This window comes from Brachionichthys hirsutus, chromosome 12 (assembly GCF_040956055.1).
Source record: "Brachionichthys hirsutus isolate HB-005 chromosome 12, CSIRO-AGI_Bhir_v1, whole genome shotgun sequence".
Classification (NCBI taxonomy): Eukaryota; Metazoa; Chordata; class Actinopteri; order Lophiiformes; family Brachionichthyidae; genus Brachionichthys; species Brachionichthys hirsutus.
In genome coordinates this window covers 8,829,194-8,853,887 of record NC_090908.1, presented here as the reverse complement: position 1 = coordinate 8,853,887, position 24,694 = coordinate 8,829,194, and the positions used below count along the sequence as shown (strand labels likewise).

General features: G+C 39.8%; 1 protein-coding gene across 1 annotated transcript in view; it reads left to right on the top strand.

Annotated features, from left to right (window-relative positions):
* pard3bb (par-3 family cell polarity regulator beta b) overlaps positions 1-24,694 on the top strand; it is a 134,395-nt gene that overhangs the window by 14,023 nt on the left and 95,678 nt on the right. The window contains exons 3-5 of the mRNA XM_068746235.1: positions 12,581-12,734; positions 17,250-17,344; positions 21,786-21,856. Of these exons, the coding sequence (XP_068602336.1) occupies positions 12,581-12,734; positions 17,250-17,344; positions 21,786-21,856 (320 nt within the window). The remainder of the gene's footprint in view (positions 1-12,580; positions 12,735-17,249; positions 17,345-21,785; positions 21,857-24,694) is intronic.

Below are 24,694 nucleotides of genomic sequence, written 5' to 3'. Positions count from 1 at the left end.
AGCAGTTTTTACATTTTGTTTTCTTGCAATATCAATCTCAGCGGGCCCTAGAAGTTCCAATCTACATTAAAGTGGAAACAATCCTGCTTTTATCTATATAGCTACAGTGGGCCTTTTGGTTCTGTTGTCCATGTCCTCATATACCATAGAGACCATGTCTCTTAGCTGTTTTTGGTCTCTGAATGGTTGCTCTGTTATCTCGCGCTCCCAGGGTTGACGGGGCTTGACCCCAGACTCAGCCCATCTAATGAATTCACTTCTATTCAGCTGTGTTGGACTCTTTTCTGTTTATATTTTACGTGACCTGCAGCTTCACTTTTCTATGATTTTTTAAGATCGAAGGATTGATTATCTTAATCCAAAGACATTTGCAGGTTCCAGTGTGTCTGGATCCGGTTGACCGGCCTGAAACCGGGTTTCTGCTTGTGCTCTTTATTAACCCCGTCTTAAGATGGATTTGTCCTTAAATTGAATTGAATTGAATAAACTTATGAAGTTTAGCGACACTAACATTTAACATTTCTAGAATTTAATTTGACCTATGCACCAAGAGTAGGGTTCCTTTTTCCAAAACGGTCTCTCCTCTTCTGTTTTTCCAGCTTGACCTAATCTTATTTATCAGTAGATCTTTCAGGGCAATGGTTCAGACATATTTTCCTTTTTAAACTGTGCAAACCTTGCAGCTTGCAAAGGTGAAATGAATGAGTGAGAAGGACAAACATGGACACTCCATTTGTTCCATACTTGCCCACGGACACAGTGTGGTCGTGTTACTCTAACAGTATTGCAGGAACCTTTACCCTCCCAGTCCTCCATTTGAAGTGGGCAGTGTATGAAGAATAATATTGACCTTCCACTAAAGAAAGCAGTGCTGGTTATTGCTTTGCACAAGTACGGGGGGGCAGGTTACATTCCAGTTGTGTAGTTTGGCCATTTGAAACGGTTAAATAACACTGAACACTTTTCACTCGTAACATTGTTACAGATATGTAAATCATTCATGTCATAAGGCATCCCACAATCCCAAACTTTCAGTTTTTGTCACCTTTTATCTTCTTCATTCATGTTTTCAGATAAAAAAAAAGGTTTGAATTCTACCTGATCAAAGTGACTGACATAATTCTGAACACATTCTCTTATTTAATGTATGATTGCCAGCAGAAGCCTTCCAGCAAGGGGGTTGTCCATCACATCATGGTCAACCACTGAGAGTGTGTGTCTGTATGTAAATCGTCCATGATTGTGCTCTACACAACTGTGTATCACTATACTCTGCCGTGTCCTTCAAAAGGGTACAAAAACCATTACATCTTCCAGCTGTCCACTGTTGGTGTGACTCACATGTCCACCCTTTGTCATTTTCTTTATGTAGCCTGACATTTTTCATTATATGGTAATCATATGTTTTAGCTTCATTGATGGGCGGTTGTGTGTGTGTGTGTGTGTGTGTGTGTGGAGGGCGCTATATCCTGAAGTCCTTGAGAAGGGCAGAGGGCCCATAAATGTTGCCTTTCTTCTGCAGCTGCGATATCTGCCATCAGCTAAATTGGGAATTAAATTTGATGAGGCTGTGCCCTCATTGGTAAATTACTGGACTCTGACACGTATATCTGTCTACAGTGACAGTTGAAGTACAGTAAATTACAACGTGCACATACTGTATGTATGTATGTGTGGGGGCGGAATGATCAGCTTTTAGTGCTGTGACTTCCTAGATTCTAAATTAACCCTTGATTTACAGCATCAGTCTGACTCCTGTGTTTTGAAAGGGTAAAAGAGTATATAGTATATACTATGTGTGTAGCATTGGGGGTTGAACTGGACTTCATTGTGGAAGACAACATAACATGTGTGTGTGTGTGTGTGTTTGTGTGTGTGTGTGTGTGTTTGCTTTTCAGGGTGTGTAGCTTACATTCAAACTAGGGCAGTGCCTTTGGTCTTGAATATTATTTGTTAGTGAATACAAATGAGTGTTTTTACTCTGTGTGAGTTTGCGTTTTTAATCATGTTCATATTGACCTCGGCCAAGGAGGCATAATGTTGCTGCCATTTGTAATCCTGTTTAGCAAGATTCCAAAAAAGCGAAAAAAACAAAACCTGCTTTACCGACTTTCATGGAACTTGGTGGCGTGGTGGTATTACAGAGAAGAATCTATTACATTCTGGAATGTATCCAGATGAAGGGATGGAGTTGGGTTTTATTTTCACTTTCTTTCACGTGCATGGTTGAGGATTTTACAGTATTTCATAACTTCCTGATGAGTTTTGATAAAACTGCTGATGTCAGATTGAAGAAATCATTGGAGGTAGTAATCTCTTAAAAAAAACAAACAATAATACTTATAAAAGTCATAAAGATGCCATTGAAATACCAAATCTTAGGATATTTATGAGGTTCTAGTGAGTGCTGCTGACACCCACCACCTCCGTCGACATGTGTGTCTGCACAGACGCGCCACATAACGGATATTTCCTGATTTCATACATAACCCTTAACATAACACAGCCTCATATGTTACAGTCGTCATCGTGCTTCACATGATCACCCTCACAGATGGTTAATGCAATGTAACTTGTGAGGCACATTTTGAATAGGCTTGTAACGTTCCATTAGTTTGATTGCTTACAACCTGTCACACTTGATGGGTAGTAACAATAAAACAGCAACACTAAATTAAATGTCTGCTTTTATGTTGTCATTTTGTGGCTCAACTTGAATATTGCTCGTTTACGGCACAAGTGGGTGAGGGAATTGTTTCTCTTTGACACAGCTACATGGAGAGAAACTGCATGCAGCGATGTCCGTAGACAAATATACTTCAACTTAGAGCCATATATACACACACACGCTCATATTTCAGAGGTAGTGGGGTGGAATAATGGACAAGGCCACTGAATAGCTGGGTGGTTTTATCATTTACACACTCTTGACCACTATCCATCTGGTAAATGCACCCATTCTTGTCTTTGTGTGGATTGTATGGTTGTATGGCATACATGCATGTATATAGATGGGTATGTTGAATTCTTTTAAGGCTTGGGTGCACACATCAGTGAGACAACTGCAGTTAATACATCAGGGTTCTCTCATTCAAACAGGATTCCCTACCTTTCGCTAAGGTTGAGACAGACAAGTTAGGACATACAGTATGTGTCAAACTCAAGGCCCGGGGGCCAATGTGGCCCGCCACGTCATTTTTTTGTGGCCCGCAAGAGCTTTGTGCAGACATTTGTTTTTGTAAAATGCTGAAAAGTAAAAGTGAATCAGAGTTGTATTTGTAACTGATTAATTAAATATTTGTTGCTGCTTCCATTCTGGATCCGACCCAGATGATATTCAGTGGTGAGATGGAGGCCCCCCCCCCACCCTACATGACTGTGTTAAATTCCCTAAATATCGGTCAATAATCAATGGAGATATTGAAGAACAAATTACAGACAGACGCCGGCGATTACATAACCTCCGCGGATATTTTTACAGCAGTAAGGTATCGATATATTTTTAGAACTATGCAATTGCATATGTAATATTTATAATTTGCCTCCAGCTTGGCCCGCGACCCGATGATGAAATAATGAATGGATGAATGAATGAATATTTATAATTTAATTAAGTATGTAGTAGTAAATACAGTTATTTAGCAGCATGTTAAGGAGTAGTTACATTTTATTTACATTACATTTAGTTACATTTACACGATGTTACATTTACAACTGGCCATTTGAGGGCAACCATAATGCTGATGCGGCCCTCGGAGAAAATTGGTTTGACACCCCTGAGTGAGGAAGTCATCGGATATTTCTTGAAGTTGATGGTCTTAAAGCAGGACAGATGGACAAAGTATTCTTATTTTTGTTGTTGGGTTTTCTCTGAAATGAACTTCCTGTTTTAAGGACTTTGGTGCGCCACCTTTTGTCACAGTTATTGCTAAATAATGTTGGATTTCTTTTTATTTCTTTGTTTTTTTAAAAATCTTTAGTTAGGTTTACAAAACTTATTTCCATGAGTAAAATCTAGGAGTATAGGTGCTACACTCTTTTCTAAAATCGTAGTTAAAGAAAGGAAAGGCTGCTCATTTTGAGATCTCACCATAATGAACCTAAATGCTTTGTACCCTACTTCTTATCTGCTCCTTTGTGTTTGTGCTGCTTTGACACGTCTCCCTGATATTTTCTCATTGAACGAACCACTTCTCCTGCCATGTCCTGAGTTTTCTTTGCCACGCTTCGGCCTCTACCCTTCCGCTTCCTCTCTTCCTCTCCTTTCTCCTTAACGACGTATCTCTTCCTTTCACTCTTTTCTCTAATGGGCCCAATCATTTTTAAGTCACACCTCTCTCGCTTTGTGCGTGTGTGTGTGTGTGTGTGTGTGTGTGTGTCTGTGTGTGCGTGCAGACTCTTCGTTTGTCATGGGCAGATCCAGACGTGATCTAGACCTAATACGTGTGTTGACCCTTCGTCGGGAGCCAGGGGGGTTAATTGAGCAATGGTGTTAGAGAGAGAGAGAGAGAGGGTGATAAGACGCTGGATTAGATGGAAAACCAGAGAGCGAGGTGACAAGAATGAGGGCATTAAGAGAGTGACTACGAGACGTATCGGAGCAATTTGTAAGAGCATATAAAAAGAGAAGCGGCAGGGTGCAAGAGAGAAACGCTTTTATTGCCAGAGTGAATAAAATGGAAGTCATTGGGGGGGGGATTGGTAATTTAAGAAATGAGGAAGGGACTGTGAAATAAAGACAGATGTGGGGTTAATGCTGATGCTGTGTGAGGTGGGCGTGAGGTGATGTAGCCCAGCAGCAGGATATGGAAGATTGATCGTAAGAGAGGGAGAAGAAGTTAATTGAGTGGTTGAAATGAAACCAAGAGAGAGGCAGAGAGAGGGTGAAAGTGAAAGAGTTAATTATGAATATAATGAATGATGAAGTCCGTTGTCTTCATGGACCTCAGCTCTTAATTAAGACAACACAGCTGCACCTGGGGCCAACCTAGAATAGATGGGTACACAGTAGCTCATCAGAGTGTGTGTCTGTGTGCGTGTTGCTAATTGTTATTGGTATGAAGGCCATGTCCTCATGGGTTCGTTGTGCGGATGAATTGTCTTAATGAAGTGTCTGGATGCACCTTTTTTGTTGGCTGTAGACAAACTAAATTAGCAGATGACAGAGAACGGTTCTCTCAAACTTAAAATCAGCTGTTACAGATGTGATGATAAACACAAACAAAAATATCTGGATTTTAATGTTTGCCATTGTCCTTTCCTGTTTTTTTTATTCCTCTCTTCTCTGCTTACAGAATGTAATCACGTGTTGAGGGATTGAGAGAGTCTTAAGCTGGACTGTGAAGCGTTTCGTAATATTTTCGAGGAGCCCCCAGAAGTGCTGCACAGTGCAGTGCAGGCGATGCTCGGCTGCCAAAGTGCAACGTGCTCTTTGACGACTTTAGCTGGGGGGAGCAAAGAGCGACTGCTTCATTGACGAAATGAAAAATAAAATAAACTGCTCTTAAGTCAAAGGCGTTGTGCTGTCATACTATAAAGCCCGCCCACCCCATCCTTGAAGGCTTTATTGTTTTCCCTCATGACTTTTTCAGTTTTTACATCTTCATCAAGTGATTTACAGTTTCAGTGTCAGGCTCTATAAATCACTCAATAAGCATTCTGTAAAATGCCATTGTGTATATTAGATAATAAACCAAAAAGAAATAGAACAAATTACACAATCAGTGGAGACAAAATAATTGTCTCTGCTTCAGATAGGTCAGTTAAATCAATCCCTTTTCACATTAATTATATGTCATTTCACTTACCTGTGCAATCCATGTGAGAGGCTCATTTCATACAGGAATGTGTCGCAGATGATGGGAGAACGCAATGGCGGTAAAATAAAAGTAATGTTGAAATGAATTCATGAAGCAACCAAAACTGAGAAATTCAATATAATTGTGCTGTGTCTTACCTTATCTTTCACAAAGACAATGTTCAGTTTACTTTCTCACATGAACTGGAAATACATTTTCACCTTTTGAAATGAGACATGAGAAACCAATCCCTTGCATGGAAGTTCTGCAGAACTGTCAGTTTGATCTATAGTTTACTACGGCACCACAGAGACAGTTTAAGTTGCTGCTTGATCTAAATGACTTTAATGCCTCAAGTCACAGCCATTTAGTTATTTTCTGCAAGCTAACCTCAGACCGTTTGAAGAAAAGATGTTAAAAATCAACCGAGATCTGAATTTCGTCTCCTTTAATAGTTGTGATTTTGTCAGTGTGTAACTTGTGTTAAGATGGATTGCCCCTTTTAAGTACGCATCATTTAAAGTATAAGATGAAGTTGATTCATCCTCTTGTGAAAAGAAGATGTGGTCTGTTTGGAAGATTAATAAACCGCTAATCACTCAGTGTTGCTATGAGCTATACTCTTTACCTCAGCCACAGAGGTGATGGAAGGAAGGACCATCCTTTTACAAAGGAAGGCACACTGCAATGCGTGTGTTTCTTGGTTTCCCCTTTTAAATGCATTTCAGAGAGACTTTTTGTGTATTTTCATCTCTCTCAAGCACACGCACTCACACACACACACACGCATGCACGCAAAGCTACCAGCAGTTAGCACAAAGATTTACATACATTGACAGAGTAATGTGCTGGGCGGTGAGAGCTTTATAAAGAGTGGACCTGGCCCTGAATGTGTGAGTGATGATAACAGGCTCATTTCATTTCCACACAAATGCACACACTCCTATAGACCGTCGGCTCCCAGAGTAAGTGTCACATATTTTCTCTCATTCTCATTGACAAAGCAAGAGGTAAGACCGTATGACGGAGGAACGAGAAATGGTGCCAAAGCTAACGGCAGGTCAGAGGTATTTATTTATGTCTAACACCATTGCCATTAGTTTATATATTCACATTGTGAAACACTTCATTTTATAATGTCCCTGTGAATTTAATACAAATCCAGACATAGAATTAAAATCTGTGTTACTTATGCAAAAACAAAAGTGATATATTTTACTTCTACAATATCTGTTGCATTCTGTGAAACAGCCTTTCTAGGATCGTTTCACGATTCATGCATTTATTCGTCCCCGTCGAGATTTGACACGGTGAGATTGATCCGCTCTCCCTCAGCTCTGACAGAGATAAGATGTCTGTGGTTCATGAAGCAACCTTCCAGTTAACCCCTTAATCCCCCAAGGTAGAGTTACAGATTAAAAACATGCGAATGACTAATGTAAGAGTCCTCTGTGGCATTGAACAGGACAGAGACTTTGAGGGGAGTAAATGAACCAGAAATCATTTGAGAAAAGAAGAAATTTAACATTTTCCTTTCAGTCTGTCTTGAGAATTGTAACAATCCTTGCACTAGTAGTAGGTGCAAACAGGTATTTTTTGAGCACCCCCCCCCCCCAAAAAAAACAAACAAACCCAGTTTTGCTTCAGGGAGTTCTTGGCAGATATAACCTTTAAACTTAATAGATTGTTCAGGAAGGTTGTGAGAAATTGTTTGACAACTTTTAAAGTCTTCATCTGTAAGATACGTGCAGCCACTTTTAAGCAAACAGAGGTATTGAACTGGACTTGGTATTGACAAATATTTCATTTTAAAATAATATCTAATATTTTGTCCACCCTAATTATGGTGGTCAATTCAGTGCCTCGAGTTAGATTTAACTCAAAGTGATCACAATCAGAAAATGTCTCTTCAAGGCAGTATTTGTAGAATTTTCCATTTGTTTTTCTTCCCAGTGGATGGAGCCTATGCCTCTTCCTCTGGTTAATTGGCGCCCCTGGATTCCGTGCTGCCATTCAGACTGTCGGTGGTGGATCACTGAGAATGTGGCCTGCACAGAACGCGTCCATCTGTGCTACTACATGTCTCCATAATGCTGATCCATATGGCCAATGTGGTCAACACGTGGGCTTGGGGTGGTTGGTGGTAGATGCTTAACACATGCACACACTTCTTGTACATGCATAATGAAAAGATGGACAAGTGCAAAAACATTACTGGGCATACAAATTTAATGGAAACAGATAAACATGAAGACATGCTTGTTTTAAATGATTTTTCCTTTTCTGTATTTCAACAATTTGTCTATATAATATTGCTCAGTCTTTATTTTTAATCTTAACCCTTGCTGTCTGAGTTTGGCAGTCTGTGCCCAACATCTCTGGACCCCCACCCGGACTTTCAGTCCCCCCATTAATCTTTTTATTCTTGTCTGTCTTGTCTGGATTTCTCGAGGTATACTGAGAGATATGGTGACTGCAGATCGATAGAAGGTCAGCGCTCTCTCGCTCTCTCTCTCTCTCTCTCTCTCTATCACAAACACACACACATGCACAAAGACCTACACACACTTCAGATTGCTGAGCAGGTGAATTTTATTCATTCACGTTTTCCACGAGGAGACAAGACTATCCGGATTATTGATTACCACGGCGATGGATCGACTGCGGTAGAGAGGTCTTAGTCAGAGATGTATGTGTTCTTGAACATATTGGTCCCTGTCCTCTTGCATATGTTGATGCTTTTGCAGAGTGTATATCCACAGGAAATTTGAAGCTGCACGTAACTATGTTGTAGAGTTGTAGAGATAAAGCGGGGGAGAAACATAAAGAAGCTATAACATATTGAGATTAAGGACTCTACCCAGAGTGAGAGCGGCTGTATCACATTCATGTATTAATCGATATGCTCTTTGTTGCTTTGTGCGGGTATTCAATAGAGCACAGTGCCGCGACAAGACGATTTACATCAGCTGATTTGTAAGGAAGCAGTAAAACATTCAGAAAGAAGACGGCAGGATGAAAAAAAAAATTCTGATTGAGCAGTGTGAAACTGACGAAAAGAGTCAACCAAATAAGAGGGACGCAAGGGAGATGTGGACGCTAAAGAGAAGAGGCAAAGTGAAGCCAGAGGGCAAAATGGGGATAAGCGGGAATATCTGCTGACGAAGAAGGACTTCTACATAGCCCAGCAGAGAAGAGCTGAACTGCCTCAGGGTTCATTCAAATTCTCTTTGTGATCTGCAAAAAATATTTTTATCATCACAGAAAAATGGGCAAAGCCTTTTTGGAAGTTACCGCTCATGCTAGCTTTACTGAGTGCCCGCATAACTTACCGAGAGAGACCTCCTCTTGCAAGTCCTGCACAGCCAATTTTTGGGTGCACCACAAAGAGCTGAACTCGACTTGTGTCAAGAGGCTTGAGACGTGATGACCAAAGCATAAGATCAAACGTCCAGAGAGGGAGATGCGTGTTTGGCTGAGCTGGTGGGCTAGAACACCATAGTTGAAAAAAAACATTTAGTTTAACAAATAAGAGTTTAAATGACAGGTTCTTTGCACTTAGAAACAGGTATTCAGTCTGATAATACCTCATTAATTTAAGCAGGTTTCAGTCGTTGCTTTTCACAGACAAACACCTATTCTATTGTGTTGGTAGGCAATAGCACGTGTGTGTGTGCAGCTTCTGTTGTGTAGACCTAGGTGGTGCTGTCAGTCTATCCACCATCATTGTGTGTGTGTGTGTGTGTGTGTATGGCCAACCCAGTTATGAGGACGAGTCGTTGCCTTGGACTGAGGTTTGAGATTTATGAACCCGGAACATCTTTATTATCCTGAAATTAATTACTAGCAATCATTTTAAACAAACAAGGAATAGAATAGCCCAGCTTTAAGGGTGAATAATAGTATTTTTATGCCCTTCCTTGATCCAGTTATGCACGACTGTGTTAAAGAATATTCTGTATATGACCACATGTCCTGAGTCCTGACTCCTGTCCATTCGCAGACCTGCACACTCACTCACTCATGATGGACAGGTACCATCATCCCCCTTCAATTAGTTGTTAACGTTATGGTGATGGATTGATTGACTGTTAAGGATATTGCTGACTGTATAATATGCCTGAGAGCACAAATGGACACATGCTTGAACAGCATAGATTTTTTTTAAGGTAAGTGGTCTTGAGTGGAAATCGGAGCTCAGTGATGTACAGATAACTTAAGTAAATTTAAAGATTGCTGTGTGTGTGTGTGTGTGTGTGAGAGAGTGAGTGAGTGCAGGTAGATTGTGTGAGCTGGATATACGTTCATGCATTTGGGTGATTGCATAATTTTATTGATTCACTTCAAACTAATCAATCAGACAATAATCGACCTGATTATTATAAGTACAATGTAGAAAAACATGGTAATGTGCGTGTGTGTGTGTGTTTCTGTGTGTATGTCTGTGCGTGCTCTTATGCACTTAAATTCTGAAACACTATTAATCAACTCATTTAATTTTAATAAAAGGAAAAAGAACCAACTCTGCAGTTTTCAATCTGGGATCACACACACACGCACACCCACACGCACCCGCACAATCACACGCCCACACACACACACTAATAGTTTGGCTTCCTGGACAGAATTATTGTTGTATGCAGGCTCCTCATTTTTACATTTTATCAGCTGTTGTCAATGTTAATTACGAGTTAGCTATACTTCAGAATAATGCTGAACACTGTTCTGCTGTGAATTGTGTTAGCATTTCAATAGATATATTGTTCTACAGATAGTAATGCAAGCCTAAGAAATGTTACATATAATGAGGATAACTGGATAATGTTGAGTCTGAGTCGAGTGATGACTTGACTTTGGTCAACCCCATCAATACCGTACAACTCACCAGCATTGTTTATTGTTTAACTAGCTGTCTGATCTCTTTTAGTCAAGGAGGCAAAGAATTGCGACAAAGATAATGTACGAAATAAAAACACAAAAGTCCCTTAAACTTTAATGAAAATTCTTTTTTTTTTCTCGGATACATTTTAGGCTCAACTATTCAAGTGTGCTATAATATAATAAGTAATGTTATATATAATGCTGTTTGTGATACGGCCAGAGGTGAGTGAGTGTGTGAGAAGCTAAACAAAGACTTAAAAGCAGACATCAATATGAGATGTTCATTGACATCTTTTCAACAGATAATCATCATGTGGAAGGATAATATGAGCATGAAGGAGGAAATGTACACAATAACGAGCCTAAGTTGTGAAAAACCCTGCAGTGACTAAACACTTTACATCTCCTGTATGTGGAAACATCTTTGCTTACAATAAACTAGTGTCTTGTTCTGGCTTAACAGTAACAACGTGCTGCATAGCATTTTTCATTTGGGAATTGGTACACTGGCGTGTGAAACGCTGGCACAATCTGAAGTTTCAGGTTTGTCTCGCCCACTCCTCCCTTCCTGCACTACTCAGGCTGAGGTGGCATTTTGTTTTGGCAGGTTTTTGAGTCTGTTGTTGGGAAGAACAGAGGAAGAGTCCTGGACCCTCTAGATCAGTCTTTTCATTCCACCATCTCTTTTATTAATAAAGAAAGACCATGTAACATTTGTCCATCCATTTTTCTTCCTGGCCTGCTTTCCTGTTCCTTTTTTTTAAGAATCTGTCTGTTTATATCATAGATATACAAGCTAATTGCCATCAACATGCTTCATTGAACTTAATGCTAGCAGGCACGCCCTAAAAAAGCTTGATGACATGATTTTTATAGTTTAGGAACAGCTGGATAGTTGACACACTCGCACTATATTGGTGATTTTGAGGAGAGAGAGCATATGGGAAACAATCGTCAAACGCATTCCACATTAAACTTCCAGTACGGGTAGATTTACCTCACGACAGGTACTTTCTTGTGTACCAGAGACAACCAGCAAATTCAGTTCCTCACATCTGTGTGCTCACTGTCATGTGGTCTGCGCCTGTCATTTAGCGTGCATGTGCTCATGTCTATGCATTGCAGGCTTGTGGCTTTCAGTGTTGCAGGAATCCTCTGGCTTTACTGGTACAGTCCCCTTTCTTTACTTGTATCCACTATAGACACCAGCCACACATAGAAGTGGATGCACACACACACACACACACACACACACACACACACAGGTCTATTCAGCTTTTATGTGGAGGCCCCTAGAACACTGTGTTGACAAGCTCTCTGCTATGTTATGCTAAGCGCAGACTCAGTGCAGTCGTTCCATAGATAGGGACTCCTCATATAAAACCAATAGCACTGGGGGAGTGTTGCACTCTCAAAGAGGAGGCACGGATGGAGGCAGTTGATAAACAGTAGTCATACTTGTCACCATGCTGGGCTCCTTGGACGTCCTCTATGGTGCCCTCATCCACAAGGTCAGGAATTGTGTGTATATGCAAACAGGACAAGATACACTTTTCTTTATATAACTTGCCTTTTTGCTTTGTTTGAAGAAATGTAATCAGTGCGTTAATTGTCTGTCTTTAGATAATTTTACGTTACGTTACATTACTCAATGCTGATCTCAATTTGGCTGCTTTTTCTTTTGAATTTTTTCCTTTACTTTGTTTTTAAAATTGCTGTCTTGTTATATCAGATAATGGTTTTCCTTTTAATGTGAGTGGAGAAAGAATCTAAAGAAACAAATAGAAAACTTGGGGTGACTGACCGAAATATTTAATTTATAGCTGATTTAAAAAAACAACAACAATAAAAGAAATGGCAAATAAATACCTCTACCTTTTTATGTGTTTTATTTTTTTTAGCTGATGGCAGTGTATGAGGAGCAGGAAGCCCAGCAGAGGGGTGTGGCTAACACACGCCTAACCCCGAGCCCAGACCTCTACCAGTCCGAGCTTTCAGTCTTCCAGCCAATCACAGGAGGGGAGATTGAAGTCACTTCTTCAGCCCTCAAGTCCAGTGAGTTATTTGTACTTTATATATATTGTTATATACTGTATGTTTGTCGTGTCCAGTTTCAATATTGAAATGTGGCATTTTTTTACTTGGATGATTCATATCTACTCTGTAAGATTTTTTGTGCGTTAATCAATGAGTCGCGGTAGGTTGTCCGAATGTCTATGTGTGTAACATACATTTGACTTTTAAGAAACTTTAAATCATAATTTAGTGCTTTATTTTTGTCCCTGGGATATGTTTGAATATTAAAGAAAGCTAAATGTGTGTACATTTAAGAAGAATGTCAGAACTCTCTTCTCTCGTGAAGAGCAAATATATTCCCATAAGTAAGGCTTTCACTTATCATTGAGTCTAAACGTTCTCTCAGTTAAAGCATCGTTATGTCTGATAACACAAACCAGTCCGTTCATTTCTAAATCTGGCTATCACCCTGTCCTTGGCGGCCTCTGAGAGTCTAAATACCAGATGGAGCATTGTGGGGGGGCATGACAGGCCGGACCAGCAGTGTGTAGTCTCAACTTTTAATTTTACATGTTTAAATGCATTACGTGTGAAGTCTGGCCAGGTCCACACAGGCATAACACAATGCAGAGGTTGTTTAGCAGTAGATCTTGAGAAACCCCAAGTAAGTGGTTTTGGAGCGTCACCTTTTCTAATCTAGATCATATCGTAGGCGTGTCTGGCAGCTACTGCCTTGAACTTAATTAGTTCTGCTTGTTTATTTATCCCCCCCCCTGAATTCAGCTTAAATATATATCAATGCTGCCAGGGCACCGAAACAAGATGATATTTCCTTAAATGCAAAATAACCGGTGGGTTACATGAATGGATGCGTTGCACGACACAATCCTCAGCAAGTAACATATGATACTGGGATTGTTGCAATATTCCTGCATTTGCGACTTCTAATCAGTACAGACTGTAAGTAAATAATATCTCTGTGTACAATGTTTTGGAGGTGTTAAAATCAGCCACAGCCTGTCACCTGCTGCCCAAAGACCAGCAGTATTTTGTATTTTAACAAAAATATATGGGCATTGTCGAAATAAGCTAAACAGTATTTGCTTCTAAAAATAAAAGGTTCACCTAAAGTAGTTTTGCTGACCTACATTTCAAATCCTAAGCCAGTACGTTTTGGCTGTTACACTATGCACTTCGGTGGCAGTTGAAGAAATCCATAAACTAAACTCCATACGTTGAATTCCTACGGTTGAGGGAGGAATAGTCAAAATTCTGCTTGAAATCACAAAATTCCCTTTGGCAATTATTTTTTCCCCCTTTTTTTCCCTTTTAGCTCTAACCTGTAGGTCAGGGCATCGTGTCAGTGTTGAAGCTGATGCTAAATGAGAAACAGGTCCGATGCAGCTGAAATCTGATGTGGAGGGTGACATTAAGGCCACGCTAGTGATGGATGGTTGTGGAGGGATGGCAGATTGCTGAAACGATTCATCTCTAAATTAAATCATACATGAAAATACAAGACAATAAATAATGCTTTTGGCATTGCACAATGACTTATCGCTGGCATTAATGTCTCATTCCCAGAACTGTGCCACATGTGTTTGTAGAAAATAGCAATGACGTTGACTTTGAATTTTTACTGCAGATAAAGGTCAGGGTGTGATGAGTATTATATGGAGGACCGTGATGAAAACAAGATGGGGACGGTTGGAATGTTGGCAGCAAATGAGACGGGGATGAAAGCGAGTCAGATGTGGAAAAGCAGAAGAAAGCGCGCAAAGGAAGTGGAACGTGTGATGTCAGACAGCAGAACGAACTCTGATGTTTGTGTCTGCTTACTGTTACCTGTAATAGACCGATGTGAATGTCCTCTCTCTCTCTTCTGTCTTATTTCAAGTCAAGTGGCTGTTCAGTCGAGGTACTGTAAATGCGTGTTGGAGAGGGGAAGCTGTCAGGGTGACTCGTCCAAGTTTCATTTCATCTTAAGATAACAAGTCATGTTGGTGATGGACTACGTGCAGCACAGTTGGCCAAAGCCTATGCTTTACTTAGCATTTCCTTCTGCTGCCAGTTAAGTTGCTGTACATCCCTTATTATTTTCTGCTGATGTTTTCGATGACTATAAAAGTTCCTCAGTGACTTGGAGGATGTTCAGCAGCGTGTTGAGCCGACAAGATTGAAGAGTAGGTTCCTGTTTTAATATTACGAGACTGTACAAGTGAGAAGACACTTCAGCTTGTATGACCTTCTTTAGTCATGAGTGGTCTTTAGTTCTTTGATCCAGACACTCTCAAGACAGGAAGTTTAGTCTGTTTCAGTATGGTTGCCTGTCAGTAGAGATTAGTAACAATGTGAGACTGTCATGGTAGATTAGAGGTAACGGTCCTCTGGAGACCATCTTTGTCAGTGTCAGAAGGCCAGACTTCGCACTGTCTACTGTTTTTCCTCTGGCTCACATGCCATATTTCTCTTTATTTGCCTCTTTCTCTCTCTTGCTTTCTTCATCTCATTGTCCTTTTCTCTTTCCCAGTTCTCCTTTGTCTTTTATTTTTGTTTTTTTTACACACTGCATAATTAATCTGTTTCCAACCATCATCATTTTCCTTGTCTTGATTTTATTTCTGTTATTTTTTGTGTGCTATTTGCTTCTTGATTTTAATCCTGGGTTAGTCTCTTTTTGCTGTCTATCTTTCTCTGACATCTATTTCTCATCTTCAGTCTTCTGTCTTTTCCAATTTATTCCTCTTTGTTTGCCTTTGTTTGAAGAGATAAATTGATTGGAGAGGTTCATGAAATTCATACCCCCAGCCAGCCAGTCTTAAAAGCATCAAGGGTCCATTCTGTGACAATCAATAAATGACCCTCCAAATATCATTTGGCATGTGTTCTGAGTAGTTCACTCATTTAGAGGTTTCTTCCACCCACCACCACTTTTATTCCCAGTGGAACTATTCAGGCTAAAATAGCTATATTCTTAAATTCTATAGGGATTGATGTGCCCGATGCACAAGGACTGTGAATTTGAGGATTGTCAGAGTTACCACACATATCATAATAATAACCCCAACTCAAATGTTATTTATTTACTGAGCGTTCTGCAGTGTTGACTTTTCTCCTCATTTCACTCTTTCTTCAGGCTCCAGCAGCTGCATAGGGTAGTATGCATCATCCATCAGTCTCTATTAAATGATGATTTTATGCAGTGGGCTGATGAGATGTGAAGAGGGAGACACTATCATATGTTACCTACATGCACACACAGATTTGCAAAGCAGACACTTATTGGCCATTTTGGCTGCATGACGACCAGTTTGTTCAGTGAAGGGATATTGCCGGAAGAGATCATACATTAACTTTCCATACACTCGGGCTTTAGGTCTTCTCCTTATAGACCTAATGAACACATGGCTGTGCACACTCATAGCTCCAAAAACAACATTCAAAATGAGCTTTCACAACACCGCTGCAGCATCGAATTAACTTATATGGACACACATATCAATGTCTCAGGCTATGCTGGCTGATGAGTTGATATTATTAGATGTCGTTCTAATGAAACCCTGTGGCTTCATTTACATCGTGAATATTTTAGGTTTATGCTTTCTTTCTCATTGTGTGCATCTGTAATGATGATGATGATGATGATGATTCGTTTTATTTTGGCTGCCAGATTAAGACAAAAAATACAACTTAAACAAAATATATATTACAACCAAATCTATCCATGAAGCTCATATCACTGTTATACCCTTTCGTACCTCTGCGAAGAGTTTATAATTTTTGCTGCTATTGGTTTGCTTGTTTGTTAATCTGTTCACAGGGTATTTAAGAGAGAGAGGTAGGATATGGCCCAGGGAATTATCCATTATATTTTGGTGGTGATCCAGATAAAACCATTACCTTTGTGAGAATAGGGAACATTACATTGTTCTCTCTACCTTCATGAATATTGTCCACAGTGGTTGGACAAAAAAAACGACACAATAACCTCTCTAAAAGCTCTTGCACAAGAAAGTCTGATCTGGATATATGTCCTGTAATTATCCGGATCCTGATTCCAGGTCGCTTGTGAAAAAAAATGTACCACTGTGAAATGGAAAATGATAATGCCACAGATATGAACTATGATCAAATTGTAAATGGAAATTAGCCATTGGCTATAATCTTACATATTTACGTGTAAACGTTCATGAATATGTATTGTCCCTGTTTAAATAAACTCAAACTCAAACTGTTGATTTATTTAAGTGTGAAATTTGATGAATTTTATAAGATACTGAGGTAGATTCACAAGAGACCCAACCAATAAAGAGGCACAAATATATAATCAAAAAACTGACCTGCCAAGTATTTTTTGGATATTGATCTGATCATGTCTTCAGATAATACTGTGGTTTATTAAAACACATTCCAATGAGAGTGGAAAATCATGATAATATTGCAGGCATCGCTGTCTGTGACGCTCGTGAAGCAAACCCACTACTTTCAGTGTTGAGTCTGAGAATCTGTGTCTTGTCATCTAAAGATGTGTGTGTGCTCCTGTGTTTTCAACAGACACCCCCCTGCTGGTGAGAAGTAGCAGCGACTCAGCCCTTGGTCTGCAGCCGACAGAGACTGAAGCCTCCTTTAATGAAGACGCTGCCGTGATGGTAAGTCTCTTTATATATATATATATATATATTATATATAAACAAAAGCACACATGGGTTTGGAGCACACCTTGTACACACTACAAATACAGAATGATTGCGCCACATTGAAAACTACTGCCATTGTGATGAATGAAACGGTGAGAGCATAATGAACAGACAACCATCTGATATCATCATCAGGAACTGTACAGATTTTAAAAGGCCATAAGTGGCATTTTATTTTCAATGTTTACATTTTTTAAGATTTCCCACAGACACCTCCTGAGTGTTGAGCCTTCATCTCTCGAGGTTCCTCAATGGACAAACATCCTTCTTTCCCATGCTTTATTCACGGAAGAACAACCTGTTTGCAAAGTGTGATTCTTTCGGGGAATGCGATTGGTTGTTAGCTGGGTGGTGGCGCATCAGTAGTATTGTTTTGAGAGGGATATTAAAAGAAGTGCTGTGTAGAGGGGAGTGCATGCGGCACTATAACGCGTATATTTCCACGATGTACCATCTGTTAAACACAAGTTTTATTTTTTTTTATGAACATTTTACGGAACCAAACTGTCTCTGTAGCTTAAAAGCTCATTATGATGCCTCCATAAAATCTTTAAAATCGTTTCTTATTCGTAGCCTACAGCTACATAAAGCATAGTTTAACAGAAATGAAACATGCATGCTCTCATCGATGATGAATGTAAACAACCAAGACTAATCTAATGACCTTCCCTGGTCATAGGTGTGCTAGAGCATAGGAATGGAGATCACAGGAATTGCGACCCCACCTTCCACCACTCCTTACGTCTCTGGTTTCACTGCTTCTCTGGCTGTCCAATATGAAAAATTCCTGGGTGTGAATTACACACTAGGCCTGTCCAGACGATGAGTCTTGGTGTTATTCATTTAAAGCGCCCGCATGCCGTCATGGCCAACTCAACCACAGCAGCTGTGGTCTCGGTCTGTCTTTATTACACTTCATAGATGCTCATATTTCTGTGTTGTCTCATTTCACATATAACGCCACTTTGATGAGGAGAAGAAAGGCTTAGTAAATAACATGGCTTTATCCAGGTTACAAATCAGCATCATGGTAAATACAAGTTTAATTTCAGCTTCATATTGCTGAACTTGAAAAATGGAACAGGTTCTTGAATTTGCCATGTTGTGCAGTTAGTCACCAAGTGACTAAGTCTAAATCATGGCACAATGCATTCTCTAAACAAAGACGTTATTTACAGATGTGCAACAACAACAAAATCATAAATAATGGAGTTAGCTTAGCTAGTTGTAGAGTATGCAGGTTTTTCTCTACAGACACTGAGATGTAGAAAAGCCACTAATACAGCACGAGCAAGCTGTGTGACTTGAACTAGATTTCCATTTCAGCAGTTCTGCTCTTTGTAAGAAACGTCTGTCAGACATAACTGTCAAACATCACGTAATCCCTTCTGGTCAATGCCTCACGCTTCTTTGTGCTTTTCGATGTCACACCTACTGTACAGAAGTAACTCCCACTTGATGGTTGAAGTGGCAAAAACTCTTTCACTACTACAAATAAAAGAATCCTGGTTTTCTTTTTCCTCCTCCTCATACGCCGCTCCTTCACTCGTACTCACACTTAGTGTGCCACTCGTAGCTCTGTCTTTTCTCAATTGGCCAGGTTCAGATGGAGGTAATTGCTCCAGGTAATTGTTCAAAATGTCATCTGGCATTTTGGTGAGACCAGCGAGGGGGACAAAGTACTATTCTTCCACCTCTTCTGCTTTTCTTCTCTCTCTGTCTGTTCTCCTACCTAAGCTCTATCTCTTCTCTACATTCAATGTCATTCCAAAAATATGTACTGCTCCTCTTCCATGCCAAATGTTACACACACACACACACACACACACGCACACAGGTGGCAGGTAAATCAAAATGTGTTCATCAAATTCGCCGTGTTTGTTTTTGCCAATAATACTGCTGGAGCTAATAAAGCAGTACAGCTTTTATTTATCATACTACACCTGGGTGTTTGTCTAAGTATGTGTTTGTCTTTTCTTACATTTTTTATATTTTTTCATTCAGTGATGTCTTCAAATATTGTATCTTGGTTTAGTTCCACAATTAAAATAAGCAGATGCATTTCCTTACATAATCATTAAACGGCATTTAATTAATCAAATTCACTGTGGGAGTGTTTTCTTGGATCACTTAACTTGATTAGTTATTCAGTAATTAGTAATGTTAATAATAGTTCACTTTTTTCATCCACTTTTAGCAATTATTAGATTGGAGCAGGAAGACCGGATGCCTGCTGCCCATTTATTATAAGCTTAGTTATTAATGGCAGGAATATCCATCATTGAGTTAAAATGGAAATCCCGCTTCTCTGTTCACCAGTTTTTGGAGGGCCTCTAATGCTCACAGTATCGATCAAGTTGTCCAATTTCAGCACGCTAATGTATTGAGTTTTCCAATACAGTCATTTCTTGATATACTTCTAATAAATCTTTGTCAATTATGGTTCTATTTTTGATTTCCTCTGAAATCATGGCTTCGTGGTTTTCAGATATTTTTTTCCAAGCAAGCTTTAATCATAAAAGAAACTCATAATTTACCACAAAGGAACTGGAAATTACTGACTGGTCTTGTGCCAAAGAGTGGGCACAGGAAGTGCTCCTACAGTAGGTGTGTGCTCATTTCAAGCTGAGCTGATGGAAAGTTTCTCAAAAATGGGAGATAAAGATAAGAAAAATGTATTTTGTGGACAGCTTTATGAAGTACTTAAGTAGAGTTCAAACATTAGAGCAAAGAAACAATGTTTAGTGTCTCCTGATTTAGATTTTTTCTTTGTTTTTCTATTAATGTGGTTTCAGATTTTTCAAGCACAAACTGATTTACCATTTGTTGATGTGTATCTAACTAATTCTTTGGTTAACACGAATAATTAGATGCATTTATGTTCTCAGATTATGTAGCTTTTTCTAAATTGCCCTTTGATAAATAGCTTGCGTCAGACAGAGAGGGAGAGAATGACGGTGTTTCTACAAGGAGTTATTAATTGAGACATATAATTTACTACCAAAGACTTTACTGTTAATGTATGAGTGGCTGTATTATGACAAAGGGGTAAGGATAATTAATGTTACCTGTCATGCTGTTGTAATTAAGCTCAAATGACAGCAGCATCTGCTGCCTGGCCAGACTAATTGATTTCCAAGCCACCGACTCTCATATATTGTTACAGTACCTGCAGTCTGTGTTTCATTTTTAAATGCAAGTTTTCTCATCAGTCTCTTTAATGTTTTTTTCCATCCTCTTTAATTTTCCACACGAGTCCCTTTAGCTCTCTGACACGTCTTTCCACGATCACTCATGCTCCAGTATCTTTGATCTCTTTCCTTCTCTCTCCTGTGACAGGTGGCATAGGTCAGATGGCACTAGGGTGAGAGGTCAAAGGTGAAAGGTCAGATTAAGAAGCCCATTAGTGTCCACTACTGACGTTAAAACCTTATTGACCTGTGTATGTTTGTCTACATATGGTCACACAAACACCCTTAATGGAAGACTGCACTCATGTTCATAGGAAAATGTACTTATGTGGCAGCTTATTCTAAAAAAAACAGCCTATACAAAGTGATTTGCATGTAATTTCAGTAATGATCAGAGTAAATACAAACTGCAGCTATATGTACAAGAGAATATAAATATATACAGTATACCGGTATATAATTGTGTGTGGGAAAGTAAATATGATTAACAAAGAAAATACTGAAATCAATTCTAATTTATTTCTAATACAATTTTTCTTTGAACTATAGATGCCATTATACAACCAGTTCAACCAAAATGTATTTTGCAGTCTCTAAAAACCTGTGTTTGCAGCAGTGATGGGTCGTTATAAAAGCATGTGGATGCTGTTATTCCCTCAGAAATACACACGTGTGTGTACACCGGTATACTGTCACATGTTGGCCATTGGATGATTCATCACTGCTGTTCCACTGGGCATGTGACCTTAGCTCCGTAGAGATCATGTCTGTGACACAAACACACTTACCCACACCTCATCCAGACCTACTGTGCAGAGTAATTATTACAGCTCCCACTGCTCACATTCACACTCCTCTCATTGAAACGTCTCTCTCTCTCTTTCTCCGTTGGCTGGCCAGTGACAGAGTTATTTATTGATGGTTGACACACTGTCTACTTGCCTTCACATATTAATGACCATTTGTACATCGCTCATTCATCAATTTAACAGCTCCTCCTCTCATCACTTCACTCGTTCCCTTTGTATCTTCCCCGGTCTGTCAAATTACAAAGTTGTACAATGTGATAGTTCTGGAAGTTCCTCCACCTATAGTCACTCATTCTAGCCTATTTTGTCTTCCTGTTTTGTTCCTCTTGCTGTTTCTTCTCCATATGCCGGCTGCAGATTAATAGGAAGCTGTTGTGTGTATTTCCTCTACAGGCAGCAAGGCCCAATGTGAGGAGGCCAGCAGGGGTAGACCGACCCCAAAGCAAGCACACCTTCAATGGCAGGTTAGTGTTTTTTGTGTGTGTGATATCTCTTGTGCTGCAGTCCACCCCTGAGCGTGTGGATGGCATTTCTGTGTTTGCCTGTATTCATGTTTATTTAGTCCACATGTTTGTGTCCTACTTTCCCTTCATTAAAGCTGGTTTGTGCTTCAGATCAAGGCCCGTACAGATATAGTCGGTTTAAGAAGATTCATCATTAGCACATTACAAAAGACTGCCAAAACAGAGTCAGGGTCTCACACACACACACACACACACACACACACACACACACACACACACACACACGTAAAAACTTAAAGAGCATTGCACACACACACACACAGACTAAATTATGCAGCTACAAAGAAACTTGTGTCTTTATGTTTTTCAGAGGCAGAACCCACTGAACATGTAACACACGTGCATAGGCTAATGAGCACTGCTTAATTAAGTGCGAGGGCCTGCAGAATGCCTCCGTCTCATGTGGGCCTTTTAAGCATGCATTTGAATGCTTATTTTGTCAATGAGGGGGTGCAGGTTCATGCACTTTAAATACAAAGCGAACACAAGCAGCTAGCTTAAATGTTACAGAATGTTTATTTATTTAAGAGGTTTGTTTCTGTTATTTTGGTGTCAGTCGTAAAGACATGCAAATATCAATGTTTTTTAATTATTATTATTTATTTTTAGCTTTTTTCACTTTTAAGCTTGACATTGTGGCCTAATATGGTATTTCAGGAAAAAAAAAAAGGACTAAAACAACCTAGAGAAGGCTTTTTTGTCTTTTGAAAGGTTCTGCCACACTACATTAATCAGTGTTTATTGCAATTTTGCCGGATGGGAAGAGTCGAAAGAGAAATAAGAAGAAGTCGTGATTGACAGGAAGCATCTCTTGGTGATGTAGTCCAAGAGAAACTAAGTCAAATGCTTTCGAGAGTCTCGCTCGTTCTAAATAATGAATGTGGACTTTTGAATAACGGATCCAAAGAACCTTGTTTGATAATTACAGTTTTATGGCACCTTACTGTAATATATAAATTATTATTTATGACACCGCCCCATTCACATTTCTTGGATTTATATTCTTTGCCTGGATCGTCTTATACACGCACACCCACGCACAGAAATCATCTCAGCAGTGAGTAATGTAAAAGTGATGTAATGGTTTTTGTGGTCACCGGGGAAACGATCCTTGAAATTGCAAAAAAGTCAAAAATGATCTGAGAAACGCAGCCATAAATATTGGGACCATAAAGCATAGGTTAAATGAGTGTGTGGGTGCTTTGTTGTGTGTGTTTGTGTGTGTGTGTGTGTCGGCGGGTGCACAGCTACACCTATAAATACAGTAATGTCTCCATCATTTTAACCACACAGCATGGTCACTGGAAAACTCATTACATTTGTCAAAATGTGCTTTTCATACAGGCAAAGAGATTTACTGTAAATGAGTTTATTGGAATAGCATTGTGAGCATCTTATCTTTCTCTGTGAAATGAGCCACTGTGTTGGAGGAGTTTGGGGAGGTAAAAAGGTGAGTCGGATTCATGCACGAAACAATCTGGATGGGGAAATGCCTTCTTACGTCGAACAGAGCCTTCCTGCATTGTTCTGAGACTGAACTGTGTTGATCTCTGTTGGGATCGATTCTGCATACTTCGGCCAATCCCAAATCTTCCGCTGAGAAAGATGGCTGCCGTTCCTGTAAAAGAAGTTCATAGTGTTGTAATGTTATATATCTCATAACCATGTAAGATGTACAACAAAACTGTAGGAATGTCTGCGTAATGCATATTTAATATCATAAAGCACACTTTTGAAAAAATAGCTATTTATAGTTTGTATATTCTCTCCCTGTCCGCGTGGGTTTTCTTTGGGTTCTCCGGTTTCCTCCCACATCCAAAAACATGCACTTTAGGTGAATCTATTACTCTAAATTGTCCATAGTGTATGAGTGTGTGCGTGAATGGTTGTCTGTCTACGTGTGCCCCCACTGGCAACGCATTCGGGGTGTTCCCATGGCAAGCTGGGAATAGGCTCCATCAACTCCCATGACCCGGAAAGAGGAACAGCAGAAGGACATAAATTACTAAATATTGTAATTATCTTACTCGTGATATAACCTATCTGCTGATTGCATCACTAGTCGTCTCCCATTTTGAAGAAAAACGACTTCAACCCCTAACAGTGTGTTTTTAAGGCCAAGTCAAAAAGGGAGGGTCACTGAAAACGAGGGGTGGGGTTAAAAAAGAGGAGCTGGGATTGGTTCCAAGTCCTGCAGTCCTGCAGTCTTGTTCTGCGTGACATCTGGCTCCATTCCACCTATACTCGTGTCTTTATTATAGCGCCTATACATGTATGGACATTGATATTTTTCTTCATACAATATGATCATCTATTGTTGTTTTTTTTCCTCTCACTTGAAATCGCAGCTGGTGTTTATTTAAATGTCATACGCAGGTATTTACTTCATGTGCTTCCATTAACCTTTAGCAGTATTGCACATGTTTACCAGTTTTCATTCCCTCCTCTGCACATTTAGCGCTCGGCTCTTTGCAGACCAGCTTAGGGAGAAACGAGAGAAAGCGAGGCAATGAATAGGAAGAGGTGCAGCGAGAGGACGAGAGCGGGTCCGGGTTTGCACACGCTGCTCCTCCGCCGCTTTCATAGCAAGGATCAGTGAAGTGGCAGGTGGATAAAGAGAACACCTGCTCTCTTCATCCCCCCCCTGCTTCTCTTCCTCTCTGTGTTTTGCGCTTTTTCTCTCGCTCTCTTGTTATGCGCCCAGTCTCTTTATGAAGTCTCACCCATTTTGTCTCTGTCTCACCCCAAATTCATTTTTCGCAGTGATGCAGCCTCGCA